This window comes from Anopheles funestus, chromosome 3RL, assembly GCF_943734845.2.
Source record: "Anopheles funestus chromosome 3RL, idAnoFuneDA-416_04, whole genome shotgun sequence".
In the NCBI taxonomy this organism is placed as follows: domain Eukaryota; kingdom Metazoa; phylum Arthropoda; class Insecta; order Diptera; family Culicidae; genus Anopheles; species Anopheles funestus.
In genome coordinates, this window is record NC_064599.1 from 81,945,580 (window position 1) to 81,964,510 (window position 18,931).

At 37.2% G+C, this 18,931-nt stretch overlaps 3 protein-coding genes across 13 annotated transcripts in view; 2 read left to right on the forward strand and 1 right to left on the reverse strand.

Moving 5' to 3' along the window:
- The window catches only part of LOC125771824 (uncharacterized), a 225,059-nt gene extending 206,230 nt beyond the window's left edge, over nucleotides 1–18,829 (forward strand). Inside the window, exons 5-6 of one of the 2 annotated variants that reach the window (XM_049442900.1) lie at nucleotides 16,523–16,690; nucleotides 18,070–18,829. In XM_049442900.1, the coding sequence (XP_049298857.1) occupies nucleotides 16,523–16,554 (32 nt within the window). In that variant the 3' untranslated portion in view covers nucleotides 16,555–16,690; nucleotides 18,070–18,829. Of the gene's footprint in view, nucleotides 1–16,522; nucleotides 16,691–16,753; nucleotides 17,195–17,296; nucleotides 17,383–18,069 lie in introns of those variants that run through there. The other variant, XM_049442899.1, reaches the window with a different exon arrangement.
- LOC125771829 (splicing factor 3A subunit 2-like) overlaps nucleotides 1–18,931 on the reverse strand; it is a 227,593-nt gene that overhangs the window by 202,998 nt on the left and 5,664 nt on the right. The gene's annotated exons all lie outside the window — the stretch shown is intronic.
- On the forward strand, nucleotides 234–4,160 carry LOC125771836 (MAPK regulated corepressor interacting protein 2). Its single transcript, XM_049442919.1, has 5 exons — nucleotides 234–432; nucleotides 590–668; nucleotides 2,374–2,513; nucleotides 2,838–2,897; nucleotides 2,959–4,160. Exons 1-5 carry the CDS (start codon nucleotides 381–383, stop codon nucleotides 3,132–3,134), a joined length of 507 nt encoding a protein of 168 aa, XP_049298876.1. The 5' UTR covers nucleotides 234–380; the 3' UTR covers nucleotides 3,135–4,160.

Below are 18,931 nucleotides of genomic sequence, written 5' to 3' on the forward strand. Positions count from 1 at the left end.
CATTAAAAGACAGAAATGTATCTAAACGTGTTATAAAAGGTATTCAATAAAGCAAAGTTCAGTATAGTTCTTGTAATTGAATTTAAAATGAAATCATTGTTCAAATGTTCTGCATAAAATAAAATGTTGAATCATAAAAGTTACTTGGGTTATTTTTTATGCTGCCGCACATTGTAGCGATTGGGTTGTTAGGGGTGGCAGCGCGCTCGTCGCTTTTGACAAAACGCAGAGAGAATCTCTCAACATTATTCCCACATGAAATTGTCACTTGGGCGCGTTCGGTCGATGCGAGAAAGAGGGTTGTTTTCGTGGAGGGATTTTTGTTTGAATTGAATTTGCTAGCAAAAGTCTATACGTGATAAACGCGAGCTACGAAAATCATGTATACGGTATCAAAAGGACCTAGTAAATTGGTGGCAAAAACTAGACGAGGTAAGGTTTTTTAGGGGATGAAACGGTGCGCGAGTTCAACGGCAGCCAAACAGCTGAGCCAATGTTGTGCAATAGAACTGGTGCCGAAAAGCAACGGAAACATGATTTTAGTAAATGGAAGACGTATTTTGATGTGCTTTCTCATTTGTGACTGCAGGAATACCACAAAACTACGAAAAATACGAATTGTTTCGTGATCTGGGCCGGAAGGAATGTGAATTTACGAGTGAATTCAGGTGAGTGAAAGATTCGCAAAAGTTTACATAACAACCCTCTCTAACCACTGCCGGGCAATGTGGAACGGTTGATGGAAGGCAGAACGTCAGTGGGACAAATGCATTGGAACCAAGAACTGTCTGCGGCAATGTGTTCTGTCGGTGTGCTCAGAGCAAGAATTATGTAATGCTCGGAAACAGCATACTGATTTTTTTTTGTTACTTCGATTTGCGTCTATGCATTTAGTGCCAGTAAACCGAAGAGTTTCAGAACTGATGCTCTTTCGTACAGTTCAAGGTGTTAATTCAATTCACATGTTTGTTGAACCAGCGTAGCGCATCGGTTATTCACTGTGCAAGTGAAACTGTGGCGCTACACGTGGTTTCCATGCTTGGTAATGGTTCATTTTTCTCTACATAAACGGGTCTCTACATACGGGTCGCTGGAACGAACGCCGGCAATCGGTTTCACCGAGGAATAAAAACAAAACCAAGAATGTGTGCAAGGGCGATAAATGTTCAACATCCCCTGCCAAGCTGCACCCAGCAGCCGACTGGCAGTCACGTGGTTGTGAGTTAAGCAGAGCGCTAGTTTTTACATAACGTTTCTGCGACAAAGCAGACAAACGGTAGCATGGAAAATGATTGACAGGATTATTTTTACGTCTGCGGCGCTAGTCCGGTGTTGGGTGTTCTCAGTATTTTCTAGAAATATATCTTGCTCACTTTGGTTTAGCCATTCGATCCGCTGGAAAATAATCCGCTGTTTCTTGCTGTGGTTACTAAGGGCAACATCTTAAGAGGTTGTTTATGATGCGGGAAGCATAAGCAAAGCGATAAGAGGCTTGATGGGTTAAAATGGAATGAAATCGATTTGTTTGACAAGGCTCCCGAAGGTGGCCCATTTTGAAGAGTCATGTTTAGAGTAGAAACTATTACAATTATCATGATCGAGATTTGCCCCGCTTTCCATTGGTGACTGCGTGATGATGATCGCCCTGATGATCATTCACAGTATTGTATAAGGGTCAAAGTTGTATTGGATTGCACCCAAGGTATTTTTACATCCTTAAACAAAGTGCATGTAAGCACACTGTAGTTTGTTGGTAGCATTGCAAAGGAGCACCACTTATTCAAGGGGAAAACAATGGAGTACTCGGGAAATTGTACGCTCCCTATTGAGTGGTGTAGTTTTGACTTTCTACATGTTCTCTGCTATCAAGCTTGTGTGACGCTTTAAGTAAATATAAAATTAAAATGCATACCTTTTTCCACTTATCTTCGTGTCTTATCATCCAGATTCATTTGGCTAGCGTTTGTACTCCCTGGGGATGTTTGTACTCGCTTGGGGATGGGAACGAGACCCTGATTTCGGGATGAACAAATAGCATTGTGTTATCGCCATGACAGTTGATGCTCAGAGCCCTGTAATGTAAATCAGAGATACACAAACAAGGGTGAAAAAATGAGTCAATATAAAGAAAAGCTTTTCACGTAGCACTATACCTAGGGTTCGGCCTTTATGCATTCCGAGAGCTTTTACCCCATCGCAAACAAATTCCCTGTATGCCACACTTTCTCTTCTTCCGGATGAATACGATCGGCCGAAGGGAGGGTATATGCCTTGCGAAATAAATATTTAATGTTACTTTGCGCGAGTATGGGTCTGGACAAACACTAAATGCAATCTATTTGTCTGACACGTCCGTTTTCTTTTCTGTTGCAGTGTGCCTCGACCCGTATTTCAAGCGTCCACAAAATCTGCTGCAGTACAATATCTGAAGGCACAGCAGCAGCAACAGCAGCAATCATATGAACAGAATGTTAGCCCACAGCATGAGGAGCTCATCAAATACATCAATGATTGTACGTATTCAATAATATGCGGCCAGCCAACTAACCTACCAGCACCATCCAGATAGCCTTTAGATAGTCCACGTTTGAGTTATTCAACAATTCCTACGATGTGCCAAAGTAAACAACACGTCGATTGATATTAATGAAATTGAAATGCATATGAACTCATGAAGTGAAGGATTTTTGGCAAAAGAATAGCTTATTGTTGTTCATTGTTGATGTTTATATATTCTTTGTAGATACATTGGTTGGTAGGATGGTGATTGTGGTGCTTTTGTTAGCAGGACGGGATATACAAATTGTTATATTAATTTAGAACTTATTTATTTTTAGCATGGAATATGGTCGTAGCAGCTAATCCTTACGATGTACCTGGTTCACCTGACAGTACGGGTAAGACGCTTACAAACGGTCTCCAATGTTCTGATTCTAATGATCATACATGCCCTTTTAGGATCGAATTGCTCGCTATCTTCCAACAGCAGTACATCCTCCGTATCGTCAACATCAAGCACATCGACAGTGTATTATAATGAACCACCCAACCCGCTGCTAGTCGATTTCAAACCATTCGACCTCGAGACCTGGTGGGGGAAAAGAATATTCAACAACATTACTAAAAGTCTGTGAACTTACCTCCACTGCTTACCATAATCCGTTGTATTTTAAGCGTTTAAACCAATACCCAAATAGTGATCAGAGACTGTCTCATGGCGCAAAAGTTGTCGTTGAATCGTTGGCTTTAAAGAGACATTTGCGATAAGTAAGCGTACGCAGATACAGGAGGTTTGCTTGTGGTTGGGTAGCAAATATCGGTGGGGAAAATACTGGAATCATTGTTCATCGCCTGTACTCACGTTACATACCTGTTCTGTTAGCCTTTGTTATGTGTTTTTTTTTTGGCAAAATGTTTCGTTTCGAAAATGTGCAATTGAAACCCAGTCTAGATCTTACTGTGTAGTTCCTATCAAAGAAATGTATTCATACGTTTTTGTCATGCATCATGATCATTTATTAGTGTATAGCGAATACGAAATGGGAAACCAGTTCAGCTAATTGGCTTGCGAATATTGTAACTATTATTAATACTTAGTCAGCAGTAGTCACGGGCGCATATTTCCGTCAGCTTATTCATTCAGTTGATATTATTTCGAGTGAACAAGTTTTGTCGCAATGTGCAATGTAAAACCTATACGAACAAGCCAGTTATTATAAATTTCCTCTCAAAGCGCAGACTTGTCTCAGTTATCCAAGCATGAATTTATAGTTCAATTAAACTTTGTAAACATTATTTTGTTTAGATCCATTTTAGATGTTTTGTTGATTAATTCTTGCGATTACAAATATTTGGAAAGTGCTTTAAATGATGAAAAAGGAAACATTTAACAAGTTAGGTTAACAAAAGGGGTATGATAATCATTATTCCGGATAGTCTGATATGGGTAACTGAGAAAAGTTTGTAAAGAGAAACAAAAAAAAAGAAAAAGCTGAAGGAATTGCTGGTCGATAAGCGGTTGTGTCGATTTTGGACAAGTGGGGTAGTTGCAATAGATAAAAACAGATGTGGCGTAATGCATATACAACGCTGCAAGCAATTGTGTTCGTTAAGCCAACTGCGGAAAATATGAAAATATAGAATCACCATATTTGATATAACATTACTGGACGGTTAACAATGCGAAAGAAATAATATATTACAACGATTCTGCGCGAAAATGTGCGTTCGCTACCAGTTCGCTCTCCGACTGACTTTTATTCGCTACTAGCACTTTGACAGATATGACAGCTCCTCCCCTCCCATTGAACCTTGACTTATTAACTAACTTACCTAATAATGTTACACTTAAATCACGTTTCATATGCTTGATGCAAGTTATCGAAATCTAATGGGTGCAGTTCTTATTCTCGTAGATTTTCGCAACGTAGTTTCGCTTAGTGTAAGGGTTTCTGTGTTTGAACTTTTGCTAATCTTTGCTGATGGTGCTACAACTGTATTTTCTTGTTCTTCAATATCCGTGTCTTGGCAAGCAAATGTTATTGGTGTATCATTCATTTCTGGCCCTATTCTTATTTAAAAAAATTCTGATTTTTTATTCTTTTTTTAATTTAAAGCACTATTTAAGCGAAAAGAAACTTATTGCAACAAATTCCCATTCAAATATACCACATTTTTCAATTTTGCTAAATTACTCAAAAATGAGGAAAATTTTACATTTTCTCAAACAGGGTAAGGAACTTGGTTCCTCGAATAACTTCTGGCACAGACATCTGAGGGCAAGGCCGTTCAAGAAGAAAATGTAGCCATTGTTGCCATCTATCGACCACAGGTTAAAGATTGGCGATCCGTTGGATACCGACCGAGTTATAGGCAAAATTTGACGCAAAAATGAATCTTATGAAATTTTTAAATTTTTATATTTTTTTAAATTTTTTCAGATTTTTTACTCTTTTTTTAATTTTAAGCATAATTTGAGTGAAAAGAAACTCATTGCAACCAATTGGCATTAAAATAAATCAATTTAAATTTTTTTGCAAAATTTCTCACAAAAATGGCAAGGGGTACCCCTTATGAAATTTTCGAGTTGAAAATTTTTTAAAATTTTTTTTCTGATTTTTTACTCTTTTTTTAATTTAAAGCACTATTTAAGTGAAAAGAAACTTATTGCAACAAAATTCGCATTAAAATATATCACATTTTTCAATTTTGCTAAATTACTCAAAAATGAAGAAAATTTTACATTTTCTCAAACAGGGTAAGGAACTTGGTTCCTCGAATAACTTCTGGCACAGACATCTGAGGGCATGGCCGTCCAAGAAGAAAATGTAGCCATTGTTGCCATCTATCGACCACAGGTTAAAGATTGGCGATCCGTTGGATACCGACCGAGTTATAGGCAAAAGTTGGTGCAAAAATGAGGAAAATTTTACATTTTCTCAAACAGGGTAAGGAACTTGGTTCCTCGAATAACTTCTGGCACAGACATCTGAGGGCATGGCCGTCCAAGAAGAAAATGTAGCCCTTGGTGCCATCTATCGACCACAGGTTGAAGATTGGCGATCGGTTGGATACCGACCGCGTTATAGGCAAAAGTTGGTGCAAAAATGAGGAAAATTTTATATTTTCTCAAACAGGGTAAGGAACTTGGTTCCTCAAATAACTTCTGGCACAGACATCTGAGGGCAAGGCCGTTCAAGAAGAAATTGTAGCCATTGTTGCCATCTATCGACCACAGGTTAAAGATTGGTGATCCGTTGGATACCGACCGAGTTATAGGCAAAATTTGGTGCAAAAATGTGCCTTATGAAATTTTCAAACTTTTATATTTTTTTCAATTTTTTCAGATTTTTTACTCTTTTTTTAATTTTAAGCATTATTTGAGTGAAAAGAAAGTCATTGCAACCAATTGGCATTAAAATAAATCAATTTAAATTTTTTTGCCAAATTTCTCAAAAAAATGGCAAGGGGTACCCCTTATGAAATTTTCGAGTTGAAAATTTTTTAAAATTTTTTTTCTGATTTTTTACTCTTTTTTTAATTTAAAGCACTATTTAAGTGAAAAGAAACTTATTGCAACAAAATTCGCATTAAAATATACCACATTTTTCAATTTTGCTAAATTACTCAAAAATGAAGAAAATTTTATATTTTCTCAAACAGGGTAAGGAACTTGGTTCCTCGAATAACTTCTGGCACAGACATCTGAGGGCATGGCCGTCCAAGAAGAAAATGTAGCCATTGTTGCCATCTATCGACCACAGGTTAAAGATTGGCGATCCGTTGGATACCGACCGAGTTATAGGCAAAAGTTGGTGCAAAAATGAGGAAAATTTTACATTTTCTCAAACAGGGTAAGGAACTTGGTTCCTCGAATAACTTCTGGCACAGACATCTGAGGGCAAGGCCGTCCAAGAAGAAAATCTAGCCATTGTTGCCATCTATCGACCACAGGTTAAAGATTGGCGATCCGTTGGATACCGACCGAGTTATAGGCAAAATTTGGTGCAAAAATGATCCTTATGAAATTTTCAAATTTTTATATTTTTTTAAATTTTTTCAGATTTTTTACTCTTTTTTTAATTTTAAGCATTATTTGAGTGAAAAGAAAGTCATTGCAACCAATTGGCATTAAAATAAATCAATTTAAATTTTTTTGCCAAATTTCTCAAAAAAATGGCAAGGGGTACCCCTTATGAAATTTTCGAGTTGAAAATTTTTTAAAATTTTTTTTCTGATTTTTTACTCTTTTTTTAATTTAAAGCACTATTTAAGTGAAAAGAAACTTATTGCAACAAAATTCGCATTAAAATATACCACATTTTTCAATTTTGCTAAATTACTCAAAAATGAGGAAAATTTTACATTTTCTCAAACAGGGTAAGGAACTTGGTTCCTCGAATAACTTCTGGCACAGACATCTGAGGGCATGGCCGTCCAAGAAGAAAATGTAGCCATTGTTGCCATCTATCGACCACAGGTTAAAGATTGGCGATCCGTTGGATACCGACCGCGTTATAGGCAAAAGTTGGTGCAAAAATGAGGAAAATTTTATATTTTCTCAAACAGGGTAAGGAACTTGGTTCCTCGAATAACTTCTGGCACAGACATCTGAGGGCAAGGCCGTCCAAGAATAAATTGTAGCCATTATTGCCATCTATCGACCAAAGGTTAAAGATTGGTGATCCGTTGGATACCGACCGAGTTATAGGCAAAATTTGGTGCAAAAATGTGCCTTATGAAATTTTCAAACTTTTATATTTTTTTCAATTTTTTCAGATTTTTTACTCTTTTTTTAATTTTAAGCATTATTTGAGTGAAAAGAAAGTCATTGCAACCAATTGGCATTAAAATAAATCAATTTAAATTTTTTTGCCAAATTTCTCAAAAAAATGGCAAGGGGTACCCCTTATGAAATTTTCGAGTTGAAAATTTTTTAAAATTTTTTTTCTGATTTTTTACTCTTTTTTTAATTTAAAGCACTATTTAAGTGAAAAGAAACTTATTGCAACAAAATTCGCATTAAAATATACCACATTTTTCAATTTTGCTAAATTACTCAAAAATGAAGAAAATTTTACATTTTCTCAAACAGGGTAAGGAACTTGGTTCCTCGAATAACTTCTGGCACAGACATCTGAGGGCATGGCCGTCCAAGAAGAAAATGTAGCCATTGTTGCCATCTATCGACCACAGGTTAAAGATTGGCGATCCGTTGGATACCGACCGAGTTATAGGCAAAAGTTGGTGCAAAAATGAGGAAAATTTTACATTTTCTCAAACAGGGTAAGGAACTTGGTTCCTCGAATAACTTCTGGCACAGACATCTGAGGGCAAGGCCGTCCAAGAAGAAAATCTAGCCATTGTTGCCATCTATCGACCACAGGTTAAAGATTGGCGATCCGTTGGATACCGACCGAGTTATAGGCAAAATTTGGTGCAAAAATGAGGAAAATTTTACATTTTCTCAAACAGGGTAAGGAACTTGGTTCCTCAAATAACTTCTGGCACAGACATCTGAGGGCATGGCCGTCCAAGAAGAAAATGTAGCCATTGTTGCCATCTATCGACCACAGGTTAAAGATTGGCGATCCGTTGGATACCGACCGAGTTATAGGCAAAATTTGGTGCAAAAATGATCCTTATGAAATTTTCAAATTTTTATATTTTTTTAAATTTTTTCAGATTTTTTACTCTTTTTTTAATTTTAAGCATTATTTGAGTGAAAAGAAAGTCATTGCAACCAATTGGCATTAAAATAAATCAATTTAAATTTTTTTGCCAAATTTCTCAAAAAAATGGCAAGGGGTACCCCTTATGAAATTTTCGAGTTGAAAATTTTTTAAAATTTTTTTTCTGATTTTTTACTCTTTTTTTAATTTAAAGCACTATTTAAGTGAAAAGAAACTTATTGCAACAAAATTCGCATTAAAATATACCACATTTTTCAATTTTGCTAAATTACTCAAAAATGAGGAAAATTTTACATTTTCTCAAACAGGGTAAGGAACTTGGTTCCTCGAATAACTTCTGGCACAGACATCTGAGGGCATGGCCGTCCAAGAAGAAAATGTAGCCATTGTTGCCATCTATCGACCACAGGTTAAAGATTGGCGATCCGTTGGATACCGACCGAGTTATAGGCAAAAGTTGGTGCAAAAATGAGGAAAATTTTACATTTTCTCAAACAGGGTAAGGAACTTGGTTCCTCGAATAACTTCTGGCACAGACATCTGAGGGCATGGCCGTCCAAGAAGAAAATGTAGCCCTTGGTGCCATCTATCGACCACAGGTTGAAGATTGGCGATCGGTTGGATACCGACCGCGTTATAGGCAAAAGTTGGTGCAAAAATGAGGAAAATTTTATATTTTCTCAAACAGGGTAAGGAACTTGGTTCCTCAAATAACTTCTGGCACAGACATCTGAGGGCAAGGCCGTTCAAGAAGAAATTGTAGCCATTGTTGCCATCTATCGACCACAGGTTAAAGATTGGTGATCCGTTGGATACCGACCGAGTTATAGGCAAAATTTGGTGCAAAAATGTGCCTTATGAAATTTTCAAACTTTTATATTTTTTTCAATTTTTTCAGATTTTTTACTCTTTTTTTAATTTTAAGCATTATTTGAGTGAAAAGAAAGTCATTGCAACCAATTGGCATTAAAATAAATCAATTTAAATTTTTTTGCCAAATTTCTCAAAAAAATGGCAAGGGGTACCCCTTATGAAATTTTCGAGTTGAAAATTTTTTAAAATTTTTTTTCTGATTTTTTACTCTTTTTTTAATTTAAAGCACTATTTAAGTGAAAAGAAACTTATTGCAACAAAATTCGCATTAAAATATATCACATTTTTCAATTTTGCTAAATTACTCAAAAATGAAGAAAATTTTACATTTTCTCAAACAGGGTAAGGATCTTGGTTCCTCGAATAACTTCTGGCACAGACATCTGAGGGCATGGCCGTCCAAGAAGAAAATGTAGCCATTGTTGCCATCTATCGACCACAGGTTAAAGATTGGCGATCCGTTGGATACCGACCGAGTTATAGGCAAAAGTTGGTGCAAAAATGAGGAAAATTTTACATTTTCTCAAACAGGGTAAGGAACTTGGTTCCTCGAATAACTTCTGGCACAGACATCTGAGGGCATGGCCGTCCAAGAAGAAAATGTAGCCCTTGGTGCCATCTATCGACCACAGGTTGAAGATTGGCGATCGGTTGGATACCGACCGCGTTATAGGCAAAAGTTGGTGCAAAAATGAGGAAAATTTTATATTTTCTCAAACAGGGTAAGGAACTTGGTTCCTCAAATAACTTCTGGCACAGACATCTGAGGGCAAGGCCGTTCAAGAAGAAATTGTAGCCATTGTTGCCATCTATCGACCACAGGTTAAAGATTGGTGATCCGTTGGATACCGACCGAGTTATAGGCAAAATTTGGTGCAAAAATGTGCCTTATGAAATTTTCAAACTTTTATATTTTTTTCAATTTTTTCAGATTTTTTACTCTTTTTTTAATTTTAAGCATTATTTGAGTGAAAAGAAAGTCATTGCAACCAATTGGCATTAAAATAAATCAATTTAAATTTTTTTGCCAAATTTCTCAAAAAAATGGCAAGGGGTACCCCTTATGAAATTTTCGAGTTGAAAATTTTTTAAAATTTTTTTTCTGATTTTTTACTCTTTTTTTAATTTAAAGCACTATTTAAGTGAAAAGAAACTTATTGCAACAAAATTCGCATTAAAATATACCACATTTTTCAATTTTGCTAAATTACTCAAAAATGAAGAAAATTTTATATTTTCTCAAACAGGGTAAGGAACTTGGTTCCTCGAATAACTTCTGGCACAGACATCTGAGGGCATGGCCGTCCAAGAAGAAAATGTAGCCATTGTTGCCATCTATCGACCACAGGTTAAAGATTGGCGATCCGTTGGATACCGACCGAGTTATAGGCAAAAGTTGGTGCAAAAATGAGGAAAATTTTACATTTTCTCAAACAGGGTAAGGAACTTGGTTCCTCGAATAACTTCTGGCACAGACATCTGAGGGCAAGGCCGTCCAAGAAGAAAATCTAGCCATTGTTGCCATCTATCGACCACAGGTTAAAGATTGGCGATCCGTTGGATACCGACCGAGTTATAGGCAAAAGTTGGTGCAAAAATGAGGAAAATTTTACATTTTCTCAAACAGGGTAAGGAACTTGGTTCCTCAAATAACTTCTGGCACAGACATCTGAGGGCATGGCCGTACAAGAAGAAAATGTAGCCATTGTTGCCATCTATCGACCACAGGTTAAAGATTGGCGATCCGTTGGATACCGACCGAGTTATAGGCAAAATTTGGTGCAAAAATGATCCTTATGAAATTTTCAAATTTTTATATTTTTTTAAATTTTTTCAGATTTTTTACTCTTTTTTTAATTTTAAGCATTATTTGAGTGAAAAGAAAGTCATTGCAACCAATTGGCATTAAAATAAATCAATTTAAATTTTTTTGCCAAATTTCTCAAAAAAATGGCAAGGGGTACCCCTTATGAAATTTTCGAGTTGAAAATTTTTTAAAATTTTTTTTCTGATTTTTTACTCTTTTTTTAATTTAAAGCACTATTTAAGTGAAAAGAAACTTATTGCAACAAAATTCGCATTAAAATATACCACATTTTTCAATTTTGCTAAATTACTCAAAAATGAGGAAAATTTTACATTTTCTCAAACAGGGTAAGGAACTTGGTTCCTCGAATAACTTCTGGCACAGACATCTGAGGGCATGGCCGTCCAAGAAGAAAATGTAGCCATTGTTGCCATCTATCGACCACAGGTTAAAGATTGGCGATCCGTTGGATACCGACCGCGTTATAGGCAAAAGTTGGTGCAAAAATGAGGAAAATTTTATATTTTCTCAAACAGGGTAAGGAACTTGGTTCCTCGAATAACTTCTGGCACAGACATCTGAGGGCAAGGCCGTCCAAGAATAAATTGTAGCCATTATTGCCATCTATCGACCAAAGGTTAAAGATTGGTGATCCGTTGGATACCGACCGAGTTATAGGCAAAATTTGGTGCAAAAATGTGCCTTATGAAATTTTCAAACTTTTATATTTTTTTCAATTTTTTCAGATTTTTTACTCTTTTTTTAATTTTAAGCATTATTTGAGTGAAAAGAAAGTCATTGCAACCAATTGGCATTAAAATAAATCAATTTAAATTTTTTTGCCAAATTTCTCAAAAAAATGGCAAGGGGTACCCCTTATGAAATTTTCGAGTTGAAAATTTTTTAAAATTTTTTTTCTGATTTTTTACTCTTTTTTTAATTTAAAGCACTATTTAAGTGAAAAGAAACTTATTGCAACAAAATTCGCATTAAAATATACCACATTTTTCAATTTTGCTAAATTACTCAAAAATGAAGAAAATTTTACATTTTCTCAAACAGGGTAAGGAACTTGGTTCCTCGAATAACTTCTGGCACAGACATCTGAGGGCATGGCCGTCCAAGAAGAAAATGTAGCCATTGTTGCCATCTATCGACCACAGGTTAAAGATTGGCGATCCGTTGGATACCGACCGAGTTATAGGCAAAAGTTGGTGCAAAAATGAGGAAAATTTTACATTTTCTCAAACAGGGTAAGGAACTTGGTTCCTCGAATAACTTCTGGCACAGACATCTGAGGGCAAGGCCGTCCAAGAAGAAAATCTAGCCATTGTTGCCATCTATCGACCACAGGTTAAAGATTGGCGATCCGTTGGATACCGACCGAGTTATAGGCAAAATTTGGTGCAAAAATGAGGAAAATTTTACATTTTCTCAAACAGGGTAAGGAACTTGGTTCCTCAAATAACTTCTGGCACAGACATCTGAGGGCATGGCCGTCCAAGAAGAAAATGTAGCCATTGTTGCCATCTATCGACCACAGGTTAAAGATTGGCGATCCGTTGGATACCGACCGAGTTATAGGCAAAATTTGGTGCAAAAATGATCCTTATGAAATTTTCAAATTTTTATATTTTTTTAAATTTTTTCAGATTTTTTACTCTTTTTTTAATTTTAAGCATTATTTGAGTGAAAAGAAAGTCATTGCAACCAATTGGCATTAAAATAAATCAATTTAAATTTTTTTGCCAAATTTCTCAAAAAAATGGCAAGGGGTACCCCTTATGAAATTTTCGAGTTGAAAATTTTTTAAAATTTTTTTTCTGATTTTTTACTCTTTTTTTAATTTAAAGCACTATTTAAGTGAAAAGAAACTTATTGCAACAAAATTCGCATTAAAATATACCACATTTTTCAATTTTGCTAAATTACTCAAAAATGAGGAAAATTTTACATTTTCTCAAACAGGGTAAGGAACTTGGTTCCTCGAATAACTTCTGGCACAGACATCTGAGGGCATGGCCGTCCAAGAAGAAAATGTAGCCATTGTTGCCATCTATCGACCACAGGTTAAAGATTGGCGATCCGTTGGATACCGACCGAGTTATAGGCAAAAGTTGGTGCAAAAATGAGGAAAATTTTACATTTTCTCAAACAGGGTAAGGAACTTGGTTCCTCGAATAACTTCTGGCACAGACATCTGAGGGCATGGCCGTCCAAGAAGAAAATGTAGCCCTTGGTGCCATCTATCGACCACAGGTTGAAGATTGGCGATCGGTTGGATACCGACCGCGTTATAGGCAAAAGTTGGTGCAAAAATGAGGAAAATTTTATATTTTCTCAAACAGGGTAAGGAACTTGGTTCCTCAAATAACTTCTGGCACAGACATCTGAGGGCAAGGCCGTTCAAGAAGAAATTGTAGCCATTGTTGCCATCTATCGACCACAGGTTAAAGATTGGTGATCCGTTGGATACCGACCGAGTTATAGGCAAAATTTGGTGCAAAAATGTGCCTTATGAAATTTTCAAACTTTTATATTTTTTTCAATTTTTTCAGATTTTTTACTCTTTTTTTAATTTTAAGCATTATTTGAGTGAAAAGAAAGTCATTGCAACCAATTGGCATTAAAATAAATCAATTTAAATTTTTTTGCCAAATTTCTCAAAAAAATGGCAAGGGGTACCCCTTATGAAATTTTCGAGTTGAAAATTTTTTAAAATTTTTTTTCTGATTTTTTACTCTTTTTTTAATTTAAAGCACTATTTAAGTGAAAAGAAACTTATTGCAACAAAATTCGCATTAAAATATACCACATTTTTCAATTTTGCTAAATTACTCAAAAATGAAGAAAATTTTACATTTTCTCAAACAGGGTAAGGAACTTGGTTCCTCGAATAACTTCTGGCACAGACATCTGAGGGCATGGCCGTCCAAGAAGAAAATGTAGCCATTGTTGCCATCTATCGACCACAGGTTAAAGATTGGCGATCCGTTGGATACCGACCGAGTTATAGGCAAAAGTTGGTGCAAAAATGAGGAAAATTTTACATTTTCTCAAACAGGGTAAGGAACTTGGTTCCTCGAATAACTTCTGGCACAGACATCTGAGGGCATGGCCGTCCAAGAAGAAAATGTAGCCATTGTTGCCATCTATCGACCACAGGTTGAAGATTGGCGATCGGTTGGATACCGACCGCGTTATAGGCAAAAGTTGGTGCAAAAATGAGGAAAATTTTATATTTTCTCAAACAGGGTAAGGAACTTGGTTCCTCAAATAACTTCTGGCACAGACATCTGAGGGCAAGGCCGTTCAAGAAGAAATTGTAGCCATTGTTGCCATCTATCGACCACAGGTTAAAGATTGGTGATCCGTTGGATACCGACCGAGTTATAGGCAAAATTTGGTGCAAAAATGTGCCTTATGAAATTTTCAAACTTTTATATTTTTTTCAATTTTTTCAGATTTTTTACTCTTTTTTTAATTTTAAGCATTATTTGAGTGAAAAGAAAGTCATTGCAACCAATTGGCATTAAAATAAATCAATTTAAATTTTTTTGCCAAATTTCTCAAAAAAATGGCAAGGGGTACCCCTTATGAAATTTTCGAGTTGAAAATTTTTTAAAATTTTTTTTCTGATTTTTTACTCTTTTTTTAATTTAAAGCACTATTTAAGTGAAAAGAAACTTATTGCAACAAAATTCGCATTAAAATATACCACATTTTTCAATTTTGCTAAATTACTCAAAAATGAAGAAAATTTTACATTTTCTCAAACAGGGTAAGGAACTTGGTTCCTCGAATAACTTCTGGCACAGACATCTGAGGGCATGGCCGTCCAAGAAGAAAATGTAGCCATTGTTGCCATCTATCGACCACAGGTTAAAGATTGGCGATCCGTTGGATACCGACCGAGTTATAGGCAAAAGTTGGTGCAAAAATGAGGAAAATTTTACATTTTCTCAAACAGGGTAAGGAACTTGGTTCCTCGAATAACTTCTGGCACAGACATCTGAGGGCATGGCCGTCCAAGAAGAAAATGTAGCCATTGTTGCCATCTATCGACCACAGGTTAAAGATTGGCGATCCGTTGGATACCGACCGAGTTATAGGCAAAAGTTGGTGCAAAAATGAGGAAAATTTTACATTTTCTCAAACAGGGTAAGGAACTTGGTTCCTCAAATAACTTCTGGCACAGACATCTGAGGGCATGGCCGTCCAAGAAGAAAATGTAGCCATTGTTGCCATCTATCGACCACAGGTTAAAGATTGGCGATCCGTTGGATACCGACCGAGTTATAGGCAAAATTTGGTGCAAAATGGAGTCTTATGAAATTTTCAAATTTTTATATTTTTTTCAATTTTTTCAGATTTTTTACTCTTTTTTAATTTTAAGCATTATTTGAGTGAAAAGAAAGTCATTGCAACCAATTGGCATTAAAATAAATCAATTTAAATTTTTTTGCCAAATTTCTCAAAAAAATGGCAAGGGGTACCCCTTATGAAATTTTCGAGTTGAAAAATTTTTTAAAATTTTTTTCTGATTTTTTATTCTTTTTTTAATTTACAGCACTATTTAAGTGAATAGAAACTTATTGCAACCACTTCGCATTAAATTAAATCAATTTAAAAAATTTTGCTAAATTTCCATACTAAGATCTTTTGAGGGCGTACCCTGTCCCATACGCAAGGCCAAAAACATCAGGTCAATCTGGCACATCGTCCCGCTAAAGAAACAAAGGAAGGAACGTGGGTTATACAACCGGAAAAACACGCATCGAGCCGAAGAAGTTTGTCCCAAACAGATTTATTTCAATTTGATTGCTTCTTATGTTCATTTTCCAGATTAGGTTTATGATAATATTAATAATATTTTTTTGTAACTTTCAGAGAACACGAGCTTCCGATAGTTTCCACCATGCTGCGCTTGGCGCTAGGAGCGGCGATAGCAGAAACTGTCAACACTGTCATCAATGTAACGGTATTTTTCTCCAAAGGACGCGTTGGTTGGTTGCTAGCGAAATATTTCTACTGTTTTTCCGATAACTACAACATTTGGTAAGTTATTAAGTGAAAACTATCCATTCCCAGAGTAAAACCAACGTCTCCTTCATATTGCAGCAGCATGCATTATCAAAGCATGCCAGTGACAACACCGGCGGCGTAGGCGAGAGCAAGTGGTACCGGCGTGAACAATTGCACCAGCTAGCGCCGGAAAAGATCGATCTGAACCAGGATAAAATGATGCAGCATCTGACCTACAGTCATGGCAAAAATCATCAGGCCAACTTGGCACATTGTGCCGCGAAACAAGTGAAGGAAGCACCGTGAGTTATACGACCGGAAAAACCACGCATCGAGTCGAAAACGTTCGCCAAGATCGATCGCCCCGGTTATCAGGTGACGAAGCAGCACGATGCGGAGAATGGCCAACAGTCCTTGTCTTCCAAAGCGACTATCCGGAATTTACGGACGGTATTGTACCGCGGCATCGGTTTATGTTCGTTTACGAACCACCATCGAAAAGATCGACCACCAGTCAAACACGGTAATTTCATATTTTATTGGATTTTTAAGTTTATTTTCCTCGTTATTTTAATGGATTTTATAGATAATAACTAATAATTAATTAATAATTTGTGATTTTCAGAGAAGACGAGCTTCCGCCAATTTCCACCATAAAATGAATGGCGCTAGCATCGGCGACAGCATGAACTGCCAGTGCTGTCATCAATGTCAAGCCATTTTTCTCCAAGGGACGCGCTGGATGGTTGTTCGCGAAGTGTTTCTACTGTTTTTCCGATAACTACAACATTTGGTAAGTTATTAAGTGAAAACTATCCATTCCCAGAGTAAAACCAACGTCTCTTTCATATTGCAGCAGCATGGATTACCAAAACCATGCCAGCGACAACACCGGCGGCGTAGGCGAGAGCAAGTGGTACCGGCGTCAACGATTGCACCAGCTAGCGCCGGAAAAGATCGATCTGAACAAGGATAAAATGATGCAGCATCTGACTCACAGTCATGGCAAAAATCATCAGGCCAACTTGGCACATTGTGCCGCGAAACAAGTGAAGGAAGCACCGTGAGTTATACGACCGGAAAAACCACGCATCGAGTCGAAAACGTTCGCCAAGATCGATCGCCCCGGTTATCAGGTGACGAAGCAGCACGATCGGGAGAATGGCCAACAGTCCTTGTCTTCCAAAGCGACTATCCGGAATTTACGGACGGTATTGTACCATCCGTTGTGATTGTAGCATCAGTTTATGTTCGTTTACGAACCACCATCGAAAAGATCGACCACCAGTCAAACACGGTAATTTCATATTTTAATGTATTTTTAAGTTTATTTTCCTCGTTATTTTAATGGATTTTATAGATAATAACTAATAATTAATTAATAATTTGTGATTTTCAGAGAAGACGAGCTTCCGCCAATTTCCACCATGAAACGCATGGCGCTAGCATCGGCGACAGCACGAACTGTCAGTGCTGTCATCAATGATCGATCGGATCAATGATCGGAAAAGATCGATCTGAACCAGGATAAAATGATGCAGCATCTGACTCACAGTCATGGCAAAAATCATCAGGCCAACTTGGCACATTGTGCCGCGAAACAAGTGAAGGAAGCACCGTGAGTTATACGACCGGAAAAACCACGCATCGAGTCGAAAACGTTCGCCAAGATCGATCGCCCCGGTTATCAGGTGACGAAGCAGCACGATGCGGAGAATGGGCAACAGTCCTTGTCTTCCAAAGCGACTATCCGGAATTTACGGACGGTATTGTACCGCGGCATCGGTTTATGTTCGTTTACGAACCACCATCGAAAAGATCGACCACCAGTCAAACACGGTAATTTCATATTTTAATGTATTTTTAAGTTTATTTTCCTCGTTATTTTAATGGATTTTATAGATAATAACTAATAATTAATTAATAATTTGTGATTTTCAGAGAAGACGAGCTTCCGCCAATTTCCACCATGAAATGAATGGCGCTAGCATCGGCGACAGCACGAACTGTCAGTGCTGTCATCAATGTCAAGCCATTTGTCTCCAAGGGACGCGCTGGATGGTTGTTCGCGAAGTGTTTCTACTGTTTTTCCGATAATCACAACGTTTGGTAAGATATTAAGTGAAAACTATCCATTCCCAGAGTAAAACCAACGTCTCTTTCATATTGCAGCAGCATGGATTACCAAAACCATGCCAGCGACAACACCGGCGGCGTAGGCGAGAGCAAGTGGTACCGGCGTGATCGATTGTGCCAGCTAGCGCCGGAAAAGATCGATCTGAACAAGGATATCTACTAAGATCCAACGAGGGCATCATCTGTCCCACACGCGGGGTGAAAAGCATCAGGCCAATCTGGCTCATCGTGCCGTGAAAGAAACAAAGGAAGCACCGTCGTTGATATAACTCAGAAAGATACGCGTCGATCCGAAAAAGTGTGTTAAGATCGGTAGAGCGGCTTCGATTTATTTCCGCTTACGATCTAAACAAGGATACCTACTATCATGCAACCAGGACAGCATCTGTCCCACACGCGGAGTGAAAAGCATCAGGTTAATCTGGCACGTCGTGCCGTGAAAGAAACGAAGGAAGCACCGCCGTTGATATAGCTGGGAAAGAAACGAATCGACCCGAAAAAGTGTGTTAAGATCGGCACCGCGGCATCGGTTTATTTTCGCTTAGGTACAAAAGATCGTAACTGGACCGTGCCACTGAAAGAAAATCACAAAACGATTTTTCCTACAGTTTTTCTTAACGCCGGAAGCGAAGAAAATTCCGCCACCGAATGAGCACCGTAAGCTGATATTTAATCCGGTTCCGCCACCGCCGACATATATAAAGCGAGTGCAGATTGATTTAGGTCCGGATGTGGATGTAAAACTGATGTAAAATCATAATTTACAATAATAAAATGGTTGTATGTTTGTAAATTTTTTCATTGAAATAATAAAAATCTGGATTTTTAATAATTTTTTGATATATTCCGGTCGACAAAAACCAAAGAAACTAACGAAAAATAAGTTAAAACACCAAGA